The sequence below is a fragment of the Cetorhinus maximus genome, chromosome 9 (assembly GCF_964194155.1).
Source record: "Cetorhinus maximus chromosome 9, sCetMax3.hap1.1, whole genome shotgun sequence".
Lineage (NCBI taxonomy): Eukaryota > Metazoa > Chordata > Chondrichthyes > Lamniformes > Cetorhinidae > Cetorhinus > Cetorhinus maximus.
The window spans coordinates 67,639,637-67,656,237 of record NC_135887.1 but is presented as its reverse complement, the minus strand read 5'-3'; the positions used below and the strand labels follow the sequence as shown (position 1 = coordinate 67,656,237).

Genomic DNA, 16,601 nt, shown 5'->3' with positions numbered 1-16,601 from the left:
CAAAAACAAAAATAGCTGGAAAAACTCAGCAGGTCTGACAGCATCTGCTGAGAGGAATACAGTTAATGTTTCGAGTCCCAATGACTCTTCATCTGATGAAGGGTTATATGGACTGGAAACGTTAACTGTATTCCTCTCCGCAGATGCTGTCAGACCTGCTGAGTTTTTTCAGCTATTTTTGTTTCGAATTTCCAGCATCTGCAGTTTTTGCTTTTATCTTAGTGTCCAATGCCAAACCTTTTTGGGAATTAAAATTTTGCGTTTGCTTTAAGGGAACTATGGTTGTGCAGCTGTAAATGGTCCCGGGCGGGTGTCGCTTTAAGGGAATTATGGTTGTGCAGCTGTAAATGGTCCCGGGCGGGTGTCGCTTTAAGGGATTTGAACGGCGGGAAATGCTGTTTCCCGGGAGGCCGTGCGGCAAGATGGCGGCGGTTTGGGAGAGAAGCCTCCTGGAGATCGGCAACTCGGAGAGAGATTTCCCGGCCTGGAGGGAGATCCGAGCCGAGCTGGGTGAGGAGAGGCCGGGGAGCGCAGCGCAGCCGCTGGGGTAGGGGAGTCGGAGAGTCACTGTTCAAACCCCCAACCCCTGCGGAGGAGAAGAAGAGGAGGAGGAGGGTCGAGAGGGAGGAGGGGAGAGGGAGATGGTGGGGGGGGAGGGGAGAGGGAGATGGTGGGGGGGGAGGGGAGAGGGAGATGGTGGGGGGGGAGGGGAGAGGGAGATGGTGGGGGGGGGAGGGGAGAGGGAGATGGTGGGGGGGGGAGGGGAGAGGGAGATGGTGGGGGGGGAGGGGAGAGGGAGATGGTGGGGGGGGGAGGGGAGAGGGAGATGGTGGGGGGGAGGGGAGAGAGAGATGGTGGGGGGGAGGGGAGAGGGAGATTGGTGGGGGGGAGGGGAGAGGGAGATTGGTGGGGGGGAGGGGAGAGGGAGATTGGTGGGGGGGAGGGGAGAGGGAGATTGGTGGGGGGGAGGGGAGAGGGAGATTGGGGGGGGAGGGGAGAGGGAGATTGGGGAGGGGAGAGGGAGATGGGGGGGGAGGGGAGAGGGAGATGGGGGGGTGAGGGGAGAGGGAGATTGGGGGGGGTGAGGGGAGAGGGAGATTGGGGGGGGTGAGGGGAGAGGGAGATTGGGGGGGGGTGAGGGGAGAGGGAGATGGGTGGGGGGAGGGGAGAGGGAGATGGGTGGGGAGAGGGAGATGGGTGGGGGGAGGGGAGAGGGAGATGGGGGTGGTGAGGGGAGAGGGAGATGGGGGGGGAGGGGAGAGGGAGATGGGGGGGAGAGGAGAGGGAGATGGGGGGGAGAGGGAGATTGGGGGGGAGGGGAGAGGGAGATTGGGGGGGAGGGGAGAGGGAGATTGGGGGGGGGAGGGGAGAGGGAGATGGGGGGGGGAGGGGAGAGGGAGATTGGGGGGGGAAGGAAGGGGGAGGAGGAAGGAAGGGGGAGGAAGAAGGGAGGGAGGGGGCGAGAGGGGAGGGAGGGGGCGAGAGGGGAGGGAGGGGGGAGAGGGGAGGGAGGGGGAGAGGGGAGGGAGGAGGAGAGGGGAGGAGAGAGGGGGGGCGGGGGGGAGGGAGGGCGGGGGGGAGATGGAGGGCGGGGGGGAGATGGAGGGCGGGAGGGGGGAGAGGGAGGAGGGTCGGGGGAGAGAGGGAGGAGGGGAGGGAGGTGATGGAGGAGGGGGGCGGGGGGGAGGGAGGGCGGGAGGGGGGCGAGCGGGAGGGGGGAGAGGGAGGAGGGTCGGGGGAGAGAGGGAAGGTGATGGAGGAAGGGGGGAGGGAGAGGGGAGGGAGGGAGCGGGGGAGGGAGGGAGGGGGGGAAGGAAAGGGAGGGAGGGGGCGGGGGGACGGACGGAGGGAGGGAGGCGGCGGGAAGGGGAGGGGGGAAGGAAAGGGAGGGAGGGGGGGCGGGAGGAAGGGGGGAGAAGGAGGAGGGTCGGGGGGAGAGCGAGGAGGGGGGAGGAAGGAAGGAGCGAGGAGGGAGAGGGATGGAGGGAGAGGGAGGGGGGGTGGCGAGAGGGAGGGGGAGAGGGAGGAGGGTCGGGGGGGAGAGCGAGGAGGGGGGAGGAAGGAAGGAGGGAGGAGGGGGGGAGGGCGGAAAGAAGGAAGGAGGGAGGGGGCGAGAGGGAGGGGGAGAGGGAGGAGGGTCGGGGGGAAGGAGGGGGGAGGAAGGAAGGAGGGGGGAGGAAGGAAGGAGGGGGGAGGAAGGAAGGAGGGGGGAGGGAGAGGGAGGACGGAAGGAGGGGGAGGAAGGAAGGAGGGAGGGGGAGGAAGGAGGGAGGGAGGGGGAGGAAGGAGGGAGGAGGGGGAGGAAGGAGGGAGGGAGGAGGGAAGGAAGGAGGGAGGGAGAGGGAGGAGGGGATGGGAGGGTGGTGGGAGGAGGGGGGGGGGGTGATGGGGAAGTGGGGGAGAGGGAGAGTGGGGGGAGGTGGGAAGGGGAGAAGTGGGGAGGGGGAGGGAGGGGGAAGGGGGAGAGGGGGAGGGAGGGAGAGGGAGGAGGGATCGGGAGGTGGGAGGTTGTCGGGAGGGTGGGGAGGGGGGGTCGGGAGGGTGGGGAGTGGACCAGGAGGGGGAGGGAGGGTCGGGAGGGTGGGGAGTGGTCTGAGAGGGGGAGGGGTCCGGGAGGGGGGTCTGGGGGGGTGGGGGGGGAGGGGGAGGAGGGTGGGGTCGGGAGCGTGGGGGAGAGGGAGGGAGAGAGAGGGGGGGTCCGGGTTGGGGGTGAGAGAGGGGGTGGCGGCGTGGTCCGCAAGGGGGGGGTGGGGGGGTCCGGGTGGTGGGGGGGGGTGGGGGGGTCGGGAGGGGGAGTCTCCAGCTCCTGATTCTCTGTCAATCTGACTGAATCTGAGCTGAACCCGGGAACAGCAGGAGGCCATTCAGCCCCTCGAGTCTGTTTCGATTTATTGTGACCCTGTTTGATCTACAGCCTAATCCCACATACTTGCCTTCACCCCAAATCTCTTATTAACTTTGGTTAACAAAATCTAGCTTGAAACCGGTTTACTGGGAAGTGGCATAACTGATGGATTCAGCCTCTTGTGGCCTATCAGCCCATTTCAAAGTGGTATCTGTCCCAAGATCCGAAAATTGATAAATTAAGCCTGTTTAAGGTGATGGACTGAATGGACAGAGGATTGAGACTCTGGAGAGCTGGCACAAGGGCCTCTCAGGATGTAGAGGGACACTGCAAAGGGGTCTGAGAAGCCAATACTCCAGCGTGAGTTAGTCCCTTCAGGAAAGGGACATAGGCAATGAGAAATTTTCTTTTAAAACTAAAGGTGTGACAGTTTCTCTTTTGGTTAGAGTAGTTTTAGAACTGATCTTTTAAAGAAATATAGATATTGTCAACATTTCCTCCGTTTCATACAGCTACCATGCTACAAATTGAGATGGCTCATTTTGGAGGATTGTTCCTTTTATCTGGAAGTCTGAGTTGGAGTTGGATTGAAGAGTGATTCATGTGTCTGTTCTATAGGTGTGAATGCTGTTCCAGGAGTGAAATATTCCGACAGTGCCGGTGGATTTTTCTATGAAGACAGTGGGAAGCTGCAGTCTGTCACCAGGAATCGGTTCATACACTGGTGGGTATTTTCTGCTTGTATTCTGCAGAGTGAGCCTGGTGACACTGCTGCTTTCAGGGACTGTGTGCACTGCTCCGACAAGGATACTTATTTCAACAAGGTGATCACAGTTTTGAAGTCTCTGCCCAGAGTGAGGATTGATATTGTGAAGAAAGACCACATCAATTCCTAAAGGTTTTGTCTTGCTGTTGATCTGAAGTACACTGCCTGCTTAGTGACACTGCTCTTCCTGCAGTATTACAGTGTTGGAGTTTAACTTGCTGTACATCAGTGCACTGTAATGAAGTAGCTGTGCACTTGATGCCACATTCATGTAGCGAGTGGAGCATGCAGGTGGTGGTGTTCCCATCTATCTGCTGCCCTTGTTCTTCTAGGTGGTAGTGGTCGTGGATTTGGACGGTGGTGCTGAAGGAGCTATAGTGAATTCCTGCAGTGCATCTTGTAGATGGTATACACTGCTGCCACTGTGCAACGGTGGTGGAGGGAATGAACGTTTGTGGATGTGGTGCCAGTCAAGTGGGCTGCTTTGTCCTGGATGGTGTCAAACTTTTTGAGTGTTGTAGGAGCTGCACTCATCCAGGCAAGTGGGGAGTGTCCCATCACACTCCTGACTTGTGCCTTGTAGATGGTGGACAGGCTTTGGGGAGTCAGGGAGTGAGTTACTCGTCACACGATTCCTAGCCTCTGACCTGCTCTTGTAGCCACAGTATTTATATGGCCAGTCCAGTTCAGTTTCTGGTCAATGGTAAACCCCAGGATGTTGAAAGTGGGGGATTCAGTGATGGTAATGCCATTGACTGTCAAGGCACGGTGGTTAGATTCTCTCTTGGAGATGGTCATTGGTCTGACACTTGTGTGACACGAATGTTACCTGGCAAACGGAGTGCAGCCGGCGATCTGAGTGAAGACGTGGAGTTTGGTGGGTAAGGTTTAAAATAGCACACAATTTGGTGTTAAAGTTAATAAAATGTATATAAGAAAGCAACATAAATAAGTGATTAATATAATTGAGTAATTATTTAAAGCACATTAAGGAATGCAGGACAAGAGGTATGTCAAGGCTGCAACATGCGGGAGCTCCTAGCTAACATTGTGATCCAGGGCAAACACGTCTGCAGTAAGTGTTTGTGGCTTGAGGAACTTCGGCTCAGAATCACTGAGCTGGAGGCTGAGCTGCAGCCTCTGCGACACATCAGGGAGGGGGAAAGTTACCTCGATGCTTTATACCAGGAGGCGGTCACACCATTTAGAATAGGGTCTTCTGATTTGGTCAGTGGCCAAGGATAGGAAGGTGTGACTGCAAGTGAGGCAGGTAAGCGGACCCAGGGGGCAGGAGTGTGAGCCTCCGCAATGTCCAAGGTATGAGGTTCACTTAGCTTGTTTGGTTATGTGTGGGAGCTGCAGGGTGGATGAGCAAACTGACCGTGGCACCATGGTACAGGAAGCCATCCAAGTGGGGTGAGCAAAAAGAATGTAGTGGTAGTAGGAGGCAGTATAGTGAGGGGGATTGACACTTCTCTGTAGCAAAGAGCAAGAGTCCAGATGGCTTTGTTGCCTGCCTGGTGCCAGGGTTCTGGACACTTGCTCAGGCCGGAGAGTAACTTGCAATGGGAAGGTGAGGATCCAGTGGTCATGGTCCATGTAGATACCAACGACATAGGCAGGATGAGGAAGGAGTTACTGCATAGTCAGTATGACTAGCTAGGCACCAACTTAAGAAGCAGAACCTCGAAGGTAATTTATGGATTATTACCTGAACTACGTGCAAATTGGCATAGGGCAAATAAGATTAGAGAAATGAGTGTGCAGCTCAAAGGCAGGTGTGGGAGAAGTGGGTTCCGGTTTGTGGGGCACTGGCATCAGTACTGGGGAAAGTGGGCCACACCTGAACCATGCTGGGGCTGGTGACCTCATGAGCCGCCTAACTAGGGAAGTAGAGAGGGTTTTAAACTGAATAGTGCAGGCAAGGGATCAAGTTTGCGAACATGTGGTAAACCGAAGAGTAGAGACAAGGCAAGAGAGAAAGGTATTCATATGGGAACTGATAAACAGATTGTGACAGGAAGGGACAGAGTACGTACGATTCTAAGAGTAAATCAGATAAGGCTAGAAGCTACAAAAATAATAAAAGGACAAAACCAAAGGCTCTGTATCAAAACACACACAGCATTCGAAACAAAACATGAACTGATAGTGCAAATAGAAATAAATAAGTATGATCTGATAGCCGTTATAGAGACATGGCTATAGGATGACATATATTGAAGGGAAGGACAGGAAGCAAGGAAAGGGTGGAGTGGTGGCTCTGTTAATTAATGATGGTATTAACACTATAGAGAGGGATGACCTAAGTTCAGGAAACCAGGATGTGGAAACGGTTTGGGTAGAGATGAGAAATGATAAAGGCAAGAAGTCACTTGTGGGAGTGGTGTACAGGCTCCCTAGTTGTAACTACACAGCAGGACAGAGTATAAAAGAAGAGATAATAGGAACTTGCCAGAAAGGTACAGCAATAATCATGGGGATTTTAATCTACTGGAAAAATCAGGTGGGCAAAAGTTTTCAGGATAGTTTCTTAGAACAGTATGTCTTGGAACCAAACAGAGCAGGCTATACTAGGCCTGGCATTGTGCAACGAGATAGGATTAATTGATGACCCCCTAGTGAAGGCGCCCCCAGGTAGCAGCAATCATAATATGATTGAATGTTACATTCATTTTGAAACGAGTGCATCCAATACCAGCATTTTAAACATAAATAAGGGCAATTATGAGGGCATGCTGAAGTGAACTGGCAAATGAGGTTAAGGGATATGTCAATAAAGGTTCAGTGGCAGACACTTAAAGGGATATTTCAGAATACACAGAATATATACATTCCAATGAGAAGGAAAAATTCCAATGGGAGGGCCCACCATCCATGGTTAGCTAAAAAAGTTAAAGACAGTATCAAACTTAAAGAAAAAGCATATAATTACGCCGACGGACGGCAGGTCAGAAGATTGAAAAGAATATAAAGAACAGCAAAAAATGACAAGACTAATAAGGGCAAAATTAGAGTGCGTGAAAAAGTTAGCTGGTAACAAAGATGGTAGTAAGAGTTTCTATAGATACTTAAATAAAACAGTTAAAAAGTGAGCATTGATCCTATAGAGAGTGCGTCTGGGGAATAGATAATGGAAAGTAGGGAGATGGTGGATGAATTAAACGAGTATTTTGTTTCTTTCTTCACAAGAGAGGACACAAGTAACATCCCAAAAATAGCTGTAAATCAGGAAATGGAAGGAAGGGAGGAACTCAGGAAAATTAAAGTGGGGGGTATGGAGATTAGAGGCAGATTGTATCACTGTTGAATTGGGGAGGGTGGTGAGGGGCATGTTGTGATGTATTGGGGAGGGTTTGAGGGGCAGGTTGTGATGTATTGGGGAGGGGGTGGTGAGGGGCAGGTTGTGATGTATTGGGGAGGGGGGCGAGGGGCAGGTTGTGATGTATTGGGGAGGGGGGGCGAGGGGCAGGTTGTGATGTATTGGGGAGAGGGGGTGAGGGACAGGTTGTGATGTATTGGGAAGGGGGGGAGGGGCAGGTTGTGATGTATTGGGGAGGGGGGGTGAGGGGCAGGTTGTGATGTATTGGGGAGGGGGGGGTGAGAGGCAGGTTATGATGTATTGGGGAGGGGGGGTGAGGGGCAGGTTGTGATGTATTGGGGAGGGGGGGTGAGGGGCAGGTTGTGATGTATTGGGGAGGGGGTGAGGGGCAGGTTGTGATGTATTGGGGAGGGGGGCGAGGGGCACGTTGTGATGTATTGGGGAGGGGGGGCGAGGGGCACGTTGTGATGTATTGGGGAGGGGGGTGAGGGGCAGGTTATGATGTATTAGGGAGGGGGCGAGGGGCAAGTTGTGATATTGCTGTATTGGGGAGTGGGGCAGGTGAGTTGCCCGCGATGGGGCTGTGTAATCTGTGCTGGTTTCAGCGGGTGCCTGTGAAATGCCCTGGATATTTGTTATCCTTCACCAGAGTCGAGTCAGATATTTCACATTTTATTGCAAGCTCTGGCTAACATTGGGAGACATTTGATGTTCTGATGATCTTTTTTATGTCCCTAGGACCAGTTCTGGTGACACCCTGCAGCTGATGGAACAGTCTCTGGACACCAATCTCCTCAACAATACTGTCCGCATCAAGTTCCTGAATTGTCACGTGCTGCCGGGTGGCGTTCATGTACATGAGACTCATGACCGTGTGACACTCCTTATTCTAACTAACCAGTCTGTGCACAGGATCGTGCTACCCCACCCTTCTCGCATGTACAGAAGTGTAAGTCGCCACTTTTAAAAAGTTTGCATGGTGCAGAGACTTAGCAGACCTTTTTCTGGCACGTGGGCCGATTGGCCGGACCTGTTGCCGGCACGTGGGCCGATTGGCCGGACCTGTTGCCGGCACGTGGGCCGATTGGCCGGACCTGTTGCCGGCACGTGGGCCGATTGGCCGGACCTGTTGCCGGCACGTGGGCCGATTGGCCGGACCTGTTGCCGGCACGTGGGCCGATTGGCCGGACCTGTTGCCGGCACGTGGGCCGATTGGCCGGACCTGTTGCCGGCACGTGGGCCGATTGGCCGGACCTGTTGCCGGCACGTGGGCCGATTGGCCGGACCTGTTGCCGGCACGTGGGCCGATTGGCCGGACCTGTTGCCGGCACGTGGGCCGATTGGCCGGACCTGTTGCCGGCACGTGGGCCGATTGGCCGGACCTGTTGCCGGCACGTGGGCCGATTGGCCGGACCTGTTGCCGGCACGTGGGCCGATTGGCCTTTATAATATTGATTGAGCGGGAGCAGGACTTGAACCTGTAACCTTGTGACTGAGGGGAGAGTGTAACCAACTGAGCCACAGCTGTCACTAAACATTATCTACTGTGTCATACATAACTGGGGGAAGTTCAATTAGATTTTTTTTTAAACCTTGGGTTGTTCAGTCACGCTCAGTAGTGCTGTATTGGATGCAGAGAATGGATGACACTATTAGCACTTCTGCTGTAGAGCTTGCTCTTGTACCATTCCTTATCCTCTCATCCTGTCTGCAGAGTGCTCTGAAACAGCTTACAGGCTAGTGTGGCTGGAAATTCAGCACCTAAACTATGAAGACAACCTGAGAGTGTTTACACTGAAGAACAGCCTTGTCAAAGTTTTCCAGTTTTGAATGGGAACAGATTAAAATGACCTCCATAAATTGTCAAAAATAATCCCAGACTAACTAGGTCACAGATTTGAGATCTAAACTTGATGAATGAACAGAGAATCCTATTTTCTTTGCCTAGTGTCAGTGTAAGCATTTGCCAGTCAGTTATAGCATGGTTACTACAAAAATATCTCCTAAAAATGGTCTGGGCTCCACATGCCCACTGCCCCAGTATTAGTGCTTCATTTCCGACAACAGCTACCTAAGTGGTTTCTGAGTTTACACATGCTGCTGAATTAGGGAAGCGTTTTTCTAGTTCTGCCAGAAGCATTGGCTGAATTAAATCCTATCCTGTGAAGCCAGGATCTAACCATAAATGAACTTCCTGTCCCACTTAGTCCCCTGAGAACAGCTTCAGGTGCTGCTGATTACCTGCTTTCCTCTCTAGTTGTTGAGGTTAGCTTTCTCTAAGCTAACCATTGAATTAATCTGCATTTGCCTTGTTAATATCCCTACAGGAGCTGATCAGTGAGGGTCATATCCAGTCCATTTTCACTGACATTGGGAAACTGAACCTGCGGGATCCAGTAAACAGCTTTCTAATTCCTGGCATCCAGGGCCACTCAACAAACTCGACAGCATCAGCCACCTGGCTGAACAGTGATGGAGAGGCATTGTTTGCACTCGCGTCTTGGTCTGGAGGGATTCTGATAATCCAACTTCCTGAGCAAAACACGGCAGGTAATGTTGAGTTCACTGTTAAATGGATCAATGATTGATCTTCTGAAGCTACTGTGTGCAATCTTGTTACTGCACTATTGACAAATATCTGACGTGCACTGAGTTTGTCAGTCATTATTTCTGTGTTGGGATATAAGCTGTTTGATATAGATCTGCAACTGGAGAAGTGGCCAAGCAGATACACATCTTATTGTATCTATTACTGTAAAGTATGGACAACCGTCAGTCAGCTTTTAGATTTCTGATTTAGATTTCTTTAATTAGACTGCAGCTTGGTAACTCACTCCCAGATATCTGACCCATTGTCATTTCCTAATCCAAGGTGCACTGTTTTTATCAATTTACAATGAGCAATGGTTTTAAAGAATTGTCTGTTTAGAAATGGAGTTGGTTCAGTTTTCATAATGAGTACTGTTGGTGAAACCAGCTTACATTAGGGATTACATCTTTACTTTCCACTCTGAACTTCAAGCTGGTTGGATGGAAGAGCGATTGACTGTTGTGTTGTTACAGGGTCTCCGGTTTTACTAGAGCTAAAACAGAGCTCTGTCATGCAGCGCTTACTCACAGGATGGATGTCAACGGCAATCAGGTCAGTGTGGATGGAGTTGGGGGGAGGGGTGGGGTAGTGGGATGGACTGTTTAGGCCAATGGGAGGTCTGTCCCTTTTCCAGTCCCTGATCTTGAAGGTGGAGGGTGTAGGCCTTGCACCTTTGGATGGGAGAATGGCGGTCGGAGGGGGGGAGTTGGAAGGCCCATCCCTGTTCCTGATGACTTGGGGGTGGAGGGGGTGCAGGGGTGGTTGTGGGAGTCCCGCCCCTGCCCCCAATGGAGAGGAGATCCTTGATGCGTAACTAAGTGCTGCCCGTTTTCAGCTCATATTTATTTCTTGTCCCTCCTAACAAAATAGATCAGCATGGAACCTGCAGGTTGTTTTATGGAACAAGGTAATAGTGTTAAAGGGATGGAATAATTGTGTGTGCTGAATGGGCTAAATGAAGCCTGGTTAAAGATTATTCAAAGACTTCTCTGTGCTCTTTGCAGAGGTGATCAAGGCCCCTCAGACCTACCTGTCAGCCTTGCAGTTCAACTGGTGGAACATGACGTTTTTATCTTTGCTCTGTGTCAGGACCACAAGCTACGACTTTGGTCCTACAAGGTACGTGTCAATGTAGTGCAAAATGTTCTCTCGGAAGGATAGGGGTGCAATTGTTACCAACAAATTCTCCACACCTGCAGTTGGGAGGGGGTAGGTAGTGCGATGGGTGTTAAATTCTGTGCTTTACACCTTCAGTTTGCATGGAAAATATTGCATACAGATAATACTTCACTCCATCTACTGGGAGTTGTGCAAGCCATGGGAGAACATGCTATCAGCTTCCTGCGAAACTTCTAGTGTCCTTGTTAATTTCCTTCACCGGTGTGAGCATTCTTCACGGTCCATGCGCCACGCCCCTGGCCGGCTGCGGCTCATCCTCCTCAGATGAAATTACAAAAGCCTTTCTGGTTATGTAGACCTGAGGCTTTCAAATTCACCTGAGCGGGTACCACCTGTAAATGTGAACAATCTCCTGAGACGACTAATGTCTGTGTGCTGACCATCACAGGTAGGAATACCAGAAAAGGAACAGACAATTTAGCTCCTTAAGCCTGTTTTGCCATTGAATGAGATCATGGCTGATCTGTGACCTCATTCCACAAACCCTCCTTTGTCCTATATTCCTTAATCCCTTTTGGTTAACAGAAATCTGTCAAATCTCAGATTTAAATTTAATAATGGGTCAAGAAGCAACTGCGGTTGGCGTAGAAGATCCCAGACTTCCAAGGTCTGGCCCTAATTTCTAGGCTATTCCCTCTAGTCCTAGACTCAAAAACCAGTGCAAATAGTTTTTATCTACCTTATTCTGTTCCCCTTTATAGCTTAAAACCTTTGATCGGATGATCCCAAATCTTCACAATTCCAGAGAATGGGGCCTAGTTTGTGTAATCTGTCCTCGTGATTGAACCTGAGGAGTCCAGGTATCATTCTGGTAAATGTAAGGTTCACTCCCTCCAGGCCAATACATCCTTCCTTGGGTGTCGCTCACACAACTGCACACACTACTCTGGATGTTGCCTGATCAAGACTTTGTATAACTGAAGGATAACGTCTCTCTCCTCGTACATTATTCGTCTAGGTAATTAAGGTCAGCATTTTTGATAATAATACCTTATGAGGGATTTTATCAAATAAATAATTCTTCGAAAAAGTCAATCAGGATGACCCAGGCTTAAATCCATGCTGGCTGTCTCTGAACTGCTGAAAATGTCAAAGTGTCCAGTTACTGTATCCTTAATGATAGATTCCAGCAATTTCTTGACAGCAGGTATTAGACTACCTGGCCTATAATTCCCTGGTTTCCCTCTGTCACTTTTCTTAAGTAACAGAGTAACATGCAATTTTCTGATCTAAAGGAATGGTTCCTGAATTGTGGAAACTTTGGCAGATTATAGTTAAACACACACCCGCGATCACTGTCCTAGGTTCTGAGAAATGGCATCAGCTCCCCAAAAGATGGGGCTATTATTGCAGACAGCCCAATATATTAGCGTACAGCACAAGAAAAAGTCTGCCATTAATTCAACAAAGATGCAAGGTGTGGATATATGGAGGGCAGACAGAAGTTTGATGTAGGATGTGGGGGGACCATGCCAATTTCTTGTCTCTCTTTCCACTGCCTATTTTAGTTTGAGGGTTCCTGGTTTTAAACTAACGGTGCAGACCAAGACCAGTGAGGACCATGAACCGGTTCTTCTTGTAGCATTGTACATAATGGGCCAGGAATTACAGGAGTAGGACATCTCAGAGTGGGCTCGCTTTGTTGCTGTACAATTTGTTGGAAGTGCAAGTTAATAATGGACGTCTTGGCAAATGTGAGAAAGAAACAGGAATGATAAAGAGACGGTGAACTAGTTGTAAAAGTCATGAAAAGAGAAATGGAGAGGGAAAGAAAGATTGAATTAAGAGAGAAAAAAGAGACAGGAAAAGTAAAAATACTTTTAAAAATCTCTAACAACAACTTATAGCTTTAAGAATTAAACCCATGGTTTCAGTTTTTTGCTTTCTGGACTGGAGAGGTTGATTGGCATTCTAACAACATAAATTCCCGAACTCAAAATGTTTTCAGGCTGTTGAATAACAGCTCGAACTTTCTGCTAATTAATTCCCTAATACAACAATTTCATGAAACTCCTGAGAAGGTACAGGATGAACTGCTATTCTCACAAAACTAACAGTGAAGGAGGGCAAATCAACCTTGCTACAAGTTGCTGGACGACTTGCACCTTAATGGTGAGCAATATTAAACTCTGTGTCTGGGTGTTGTAGCGTATAAAGTGCATTCGCTGTACTCATCTTGTAACTAGTGTGTGTTTTTGTTTTCTCTAGGATCAGATGTGCCTGATGGTTGCAGACCTGCTTGTATTCATGCCAGCCAGTAAGGAGCTGCGACACACCATCAGCCTGGGCCACAAGCTGCGTTTGGCGTACTCCTCGTCAGGCTTCTTCTTGGGGGTCTACCTGCATTGCCCCAAACGTGGACAGGTACTACCTCAGTAAAAAAAAAAACCTCAGCAATTCTGGCTATGTTCGCCTATTTACAAGGTGCACAGAGCTTTTAGTTAGCTGGGCATCAGGTCATTCATTACTCTGTCCAGCCTCCACAAAAACCTGTCTCCTAGAATCTGAGAAGTTGCATAACAGGATGACATTTTATCCATTGTGACGTTGCTAGCCCAGCAATGAATCTTGACTGTTCTCTTCTTGCAGTTTTGTGTCTTTCAATTGGTGAGCTGCATTGAGAGTAACCGCTACAGTCTGGATCACATCTCCACTCTCTTCTCCACTCAGGTAGGTAATCTCCCAGCACCAATCTTTTCTGAGGCCTGGAAGGGTCTTGGCAATGAGACTGTCTATGTTTGTCTTCAATAAAGGGAAATTGTACCTGTGGGAACATTTGTACTTTATTCACAACACTGAATGGGAGACCTGCTTATGTTGTTGTGTTGTCACTACTAAACTGTAGATGTTATAGAGTATGTTGAGAGGAGTGGGCTGGTGAGGGGACTGTATTTTAACAGGGGCCCTTTGCTGCTCTTTGTTAACCTTGATGTAGTAGCAGCATTAGATGTGGGCTGGGCTGCTGCTCTAAACATGATGTTCACAGTACAGCTAGCTTGCTGGGATGTGAACCAAAGCTTATTCCCTTGGGGATGGTTAACTTGTTCTTAAGTGTCCCTTCCATTGTGAAATGGAGCAGCCAGCTTCAGAGTGGTGATTTAAGAACTTTGAGTTATGAAAATGATATTTCACTCCTGTTCCTATGCCACCAAGATACAGGAACATGGGGAGGCTATTTAACCCCTCAAGCCTGTTCTGCCATTCAATGAGATCATGGCTGATTGTCACCTAACTTCAGAAACTCACCTTTGCCCCAAATCCCTTAATTCCTTTGGTTAACAGGAATCTATCAGTCTCAAATCTGAGCTTCACTTGCTGTTTGTGACAAGAGGGTTCCAAGCTGCAGTCACCCTTTGTGCATAGGAACGTTTCCTCATTTCACTCCAGAATGGCCTGGCTCCAATTTTTTGACTTTCCACCCTAGTCCTTTACAACCAGGGGAAATAATTTCTCCCTATCTGTTCCTCTTAATATCTTGACACTGAATAAAGTTGGAGTGAGCCACATGTTTGTACTCTCCAGAATGGAGGGATGGAGACAATTTACATGCTTGATCTTTGGTCTCTACACAGGAAACGCTGGTGGATTTTGCCCTAACTCCCACTGATATCTGGGCCTTGTGGCAGGATGAGGATAACCAGGCAAATGTCAGATACATCAACTTTGAGCAGTAAGTTCTCAGACTGTCAAAACAAAAATAACAGCAGCAAATAGTTACACCTGATTTCTCAATGGACTTTCTGGCAAAAACTAAAGCTTAGGAATTCCCCATATCCCCAGGTGATCCTGATCCCTAAGTTGTCCACTGTTGTCATTCCCACTAAGAACTGTTCCTGCCGGAGATGATAGTGTAGTTAAGGACTGTCAGTATATTGGTCTGGAGGCTTATGGGCCTCAACTGTTCTAGTCCTGAAAAACCAGTTAGTAATGGAAAAAACTGGAACCAACCTTGACTCCGTTTAGATTTATCTACAGAGTGAAACATTACAAGTATATATCTCCTAACCACATCAGTGTCAGGAAACTCTTTCGAGTTACCAACAGTCACAGATTGCAACTTCTTTCGAGTACAATCACGGTTCTTGGTTTTTCCGGGAGTGGGACATGAACCCACAACCCTCTGATTCAAAGGCGAGGGTGCTATGAACTGAGCCACAGCTGACACCTCGGCAATCAGTGTCAGGAAAAAAAAAAATTCTTTCGAGTTATCAACAGTCACAGATTGCAACTTCTTTCGAGTACAATCATAGTTCTTGGTTTCCGGGAGTGGGACATGAACCCACAACCTTCTGATTCAAAGGCGAGGGTGCTATGGACTGAGCCACAGCTGACACCATATGTGCTCAAATAACAACCCAATCGATGCCCCTCACCTGCATATAGTTAACCATAGCTGATATACAATTAACATCAGTCAGCGGTTGAATGCCTCTGACTGGAATTGTGAACTGATGTTTTTAGTGACTTGGAGCAAGGACTGGGCTAGGAAATGGCTGGGTGGGGTGTGGAGTTCGAGCGTGGAAAAATGAGCCAGGCACCTGCACTGCAGTGGAAGACATGCAAATATCCCATGGCTGTTGAGGCTGGTGTGGGGAATGTGACTCAGCCTACTATAAGGAGAGTGTACATTTACCTCAATAGGCATACAATTAAGGAGCAAAGAAAAAAAAATCATTGCAAGACTAGAAAGCCGGGGTGAATCTGAGGGTGGTGCGGTGAGGGATTTGTGTTTTTCTAATTCCATTTTAGCAGAGCTGCAAACCATTCCAGGTTTAAATTTGACTGCATCACCAGATCATTGAGTGAGGGAGGCCAATTAACCCATCTGGGTTCATTCATCCAGAAGCACCCTACAATCAGGCCATTGAATGATTGCTGGGATTTTAGCTCGAACACAGAATGGAGCGGAGACAATGTGTGTAGATCGCTATTTACATGGAGAATAACTTTATAATATTAGGTCCCATATTTGACTTTTAGCAGTTTGTATCTGTGGCCTGTTGATCTAGTTTTACAGTTTACTTTGAAATAACACTCTGGGTTAACCTTATCCATAGCATTTATTATCTTGTTTAAAAAAACTTCCTTAAGACCAATCCTCAGACCCTTCCTTTGCTGGTTCAAAGATTCAAGTGTACCTGACTTTCCTCGTAACTCAGATCTGCAGTGTCCAGTACTCAGATCTGTAGCATCAGGGATCAGCCTGGTTTCCCTACCCTGAATTGGAGCTAAGTATTATAGCAGGAAGCTGAGCAACCGTTGCAACTTGGGAGCAAGTTATCAAAACGCTATGAAAGCAGACAGGTTTGCAAACTACATGGAGTAAGGGGACACACGGAAAGGAGACACTGCCTGAGTGCAACATAAACCAAGTGTGAAGTCCAGAATTTGGTTCACATGGGAATTTGGTGCAGGGGTGGAAGGAGGTGCTGACACACCTTGAGTCTCCAACCTATGAGAGTGTAACTTCCTATTACTTTAACTGTTAGCTGTGTAAATTAATAACTAATTGACTACATAAATAAGTTTAGACACAGATGGCAGGTATGGTGGTGTGCTCTCACTGCAGCTTGAGGGAATTGGTGCAAGACACTAATCCCAGACAACCATATCTGCAGTAAATGTCTGCAACTTGTGCACCCTTGGCTCCAAAATGCTGAGCTGGGACCCAAGCAGAAATTGTGGGGCATCAAGGAGGGGAAGAGTTACATGGACACTTTGTTCCAGGATACAGTCATACCCCTTAGATTAGGCAGAACTTTAGAGTTGGTCAGTGGTCAGGGACAGGAGGATGTGACTGCAAGTTAGGCAGGTATGGAGAACCAGCATGTAGTGATGGTAGAGCCTCAGCATCTGACTTTTTCCAGTAGGTACAAGATGTTTGCTACTTGTGTGCATG

General features: G+C 49.3%; 1 protein-coding gene across 1 annotated transcript in view; it reads left to right on the top strand.

Annotated features, from left to right (window-relative positions):
• Positions 1–388: 388 nt before the first annotated feature.
• Positions 389–16,601, top strand: part of nup160 (nucleoporin 160) — an 81,080-nt gene continuing 64,867 nt past the window's right edge. Inside the window, exons 1-9 of the mRNA XM_078548820.1 lie at positions 389–510; positions 3,464–3,569; positions 7,672–7,882; positions 9,261–9,483; positions 9,997–10,075; positions 10,528–10,642; positions 12,911–13,066; positions 13,292–13,372; positions 14,275–14,372. Coding sequence (XP_078404946.1) covers positions 393–510; positions 3,464–3,569; positions 7,672–7,882; positions 9,261–9,483; positions 9,997–10,075; positions 10,528–10,642; positions 12,911–13,066; positions 13,292–13,372; positions 14,275–14,372 — 1,187 coding nt within the window. The 5' untranslated portion in view covers positions 389–392. The remainder of the gene's footprint in view (positions 511–3,463; positions 3,570–7,671; positions 7,883–9,260; positions 9,484–9,996; positions 10,076–10,527; positions 10,643–12,910; positions 13,067–13,291; positions 13,373–14,274; positions 14,373–16,601) is intronic.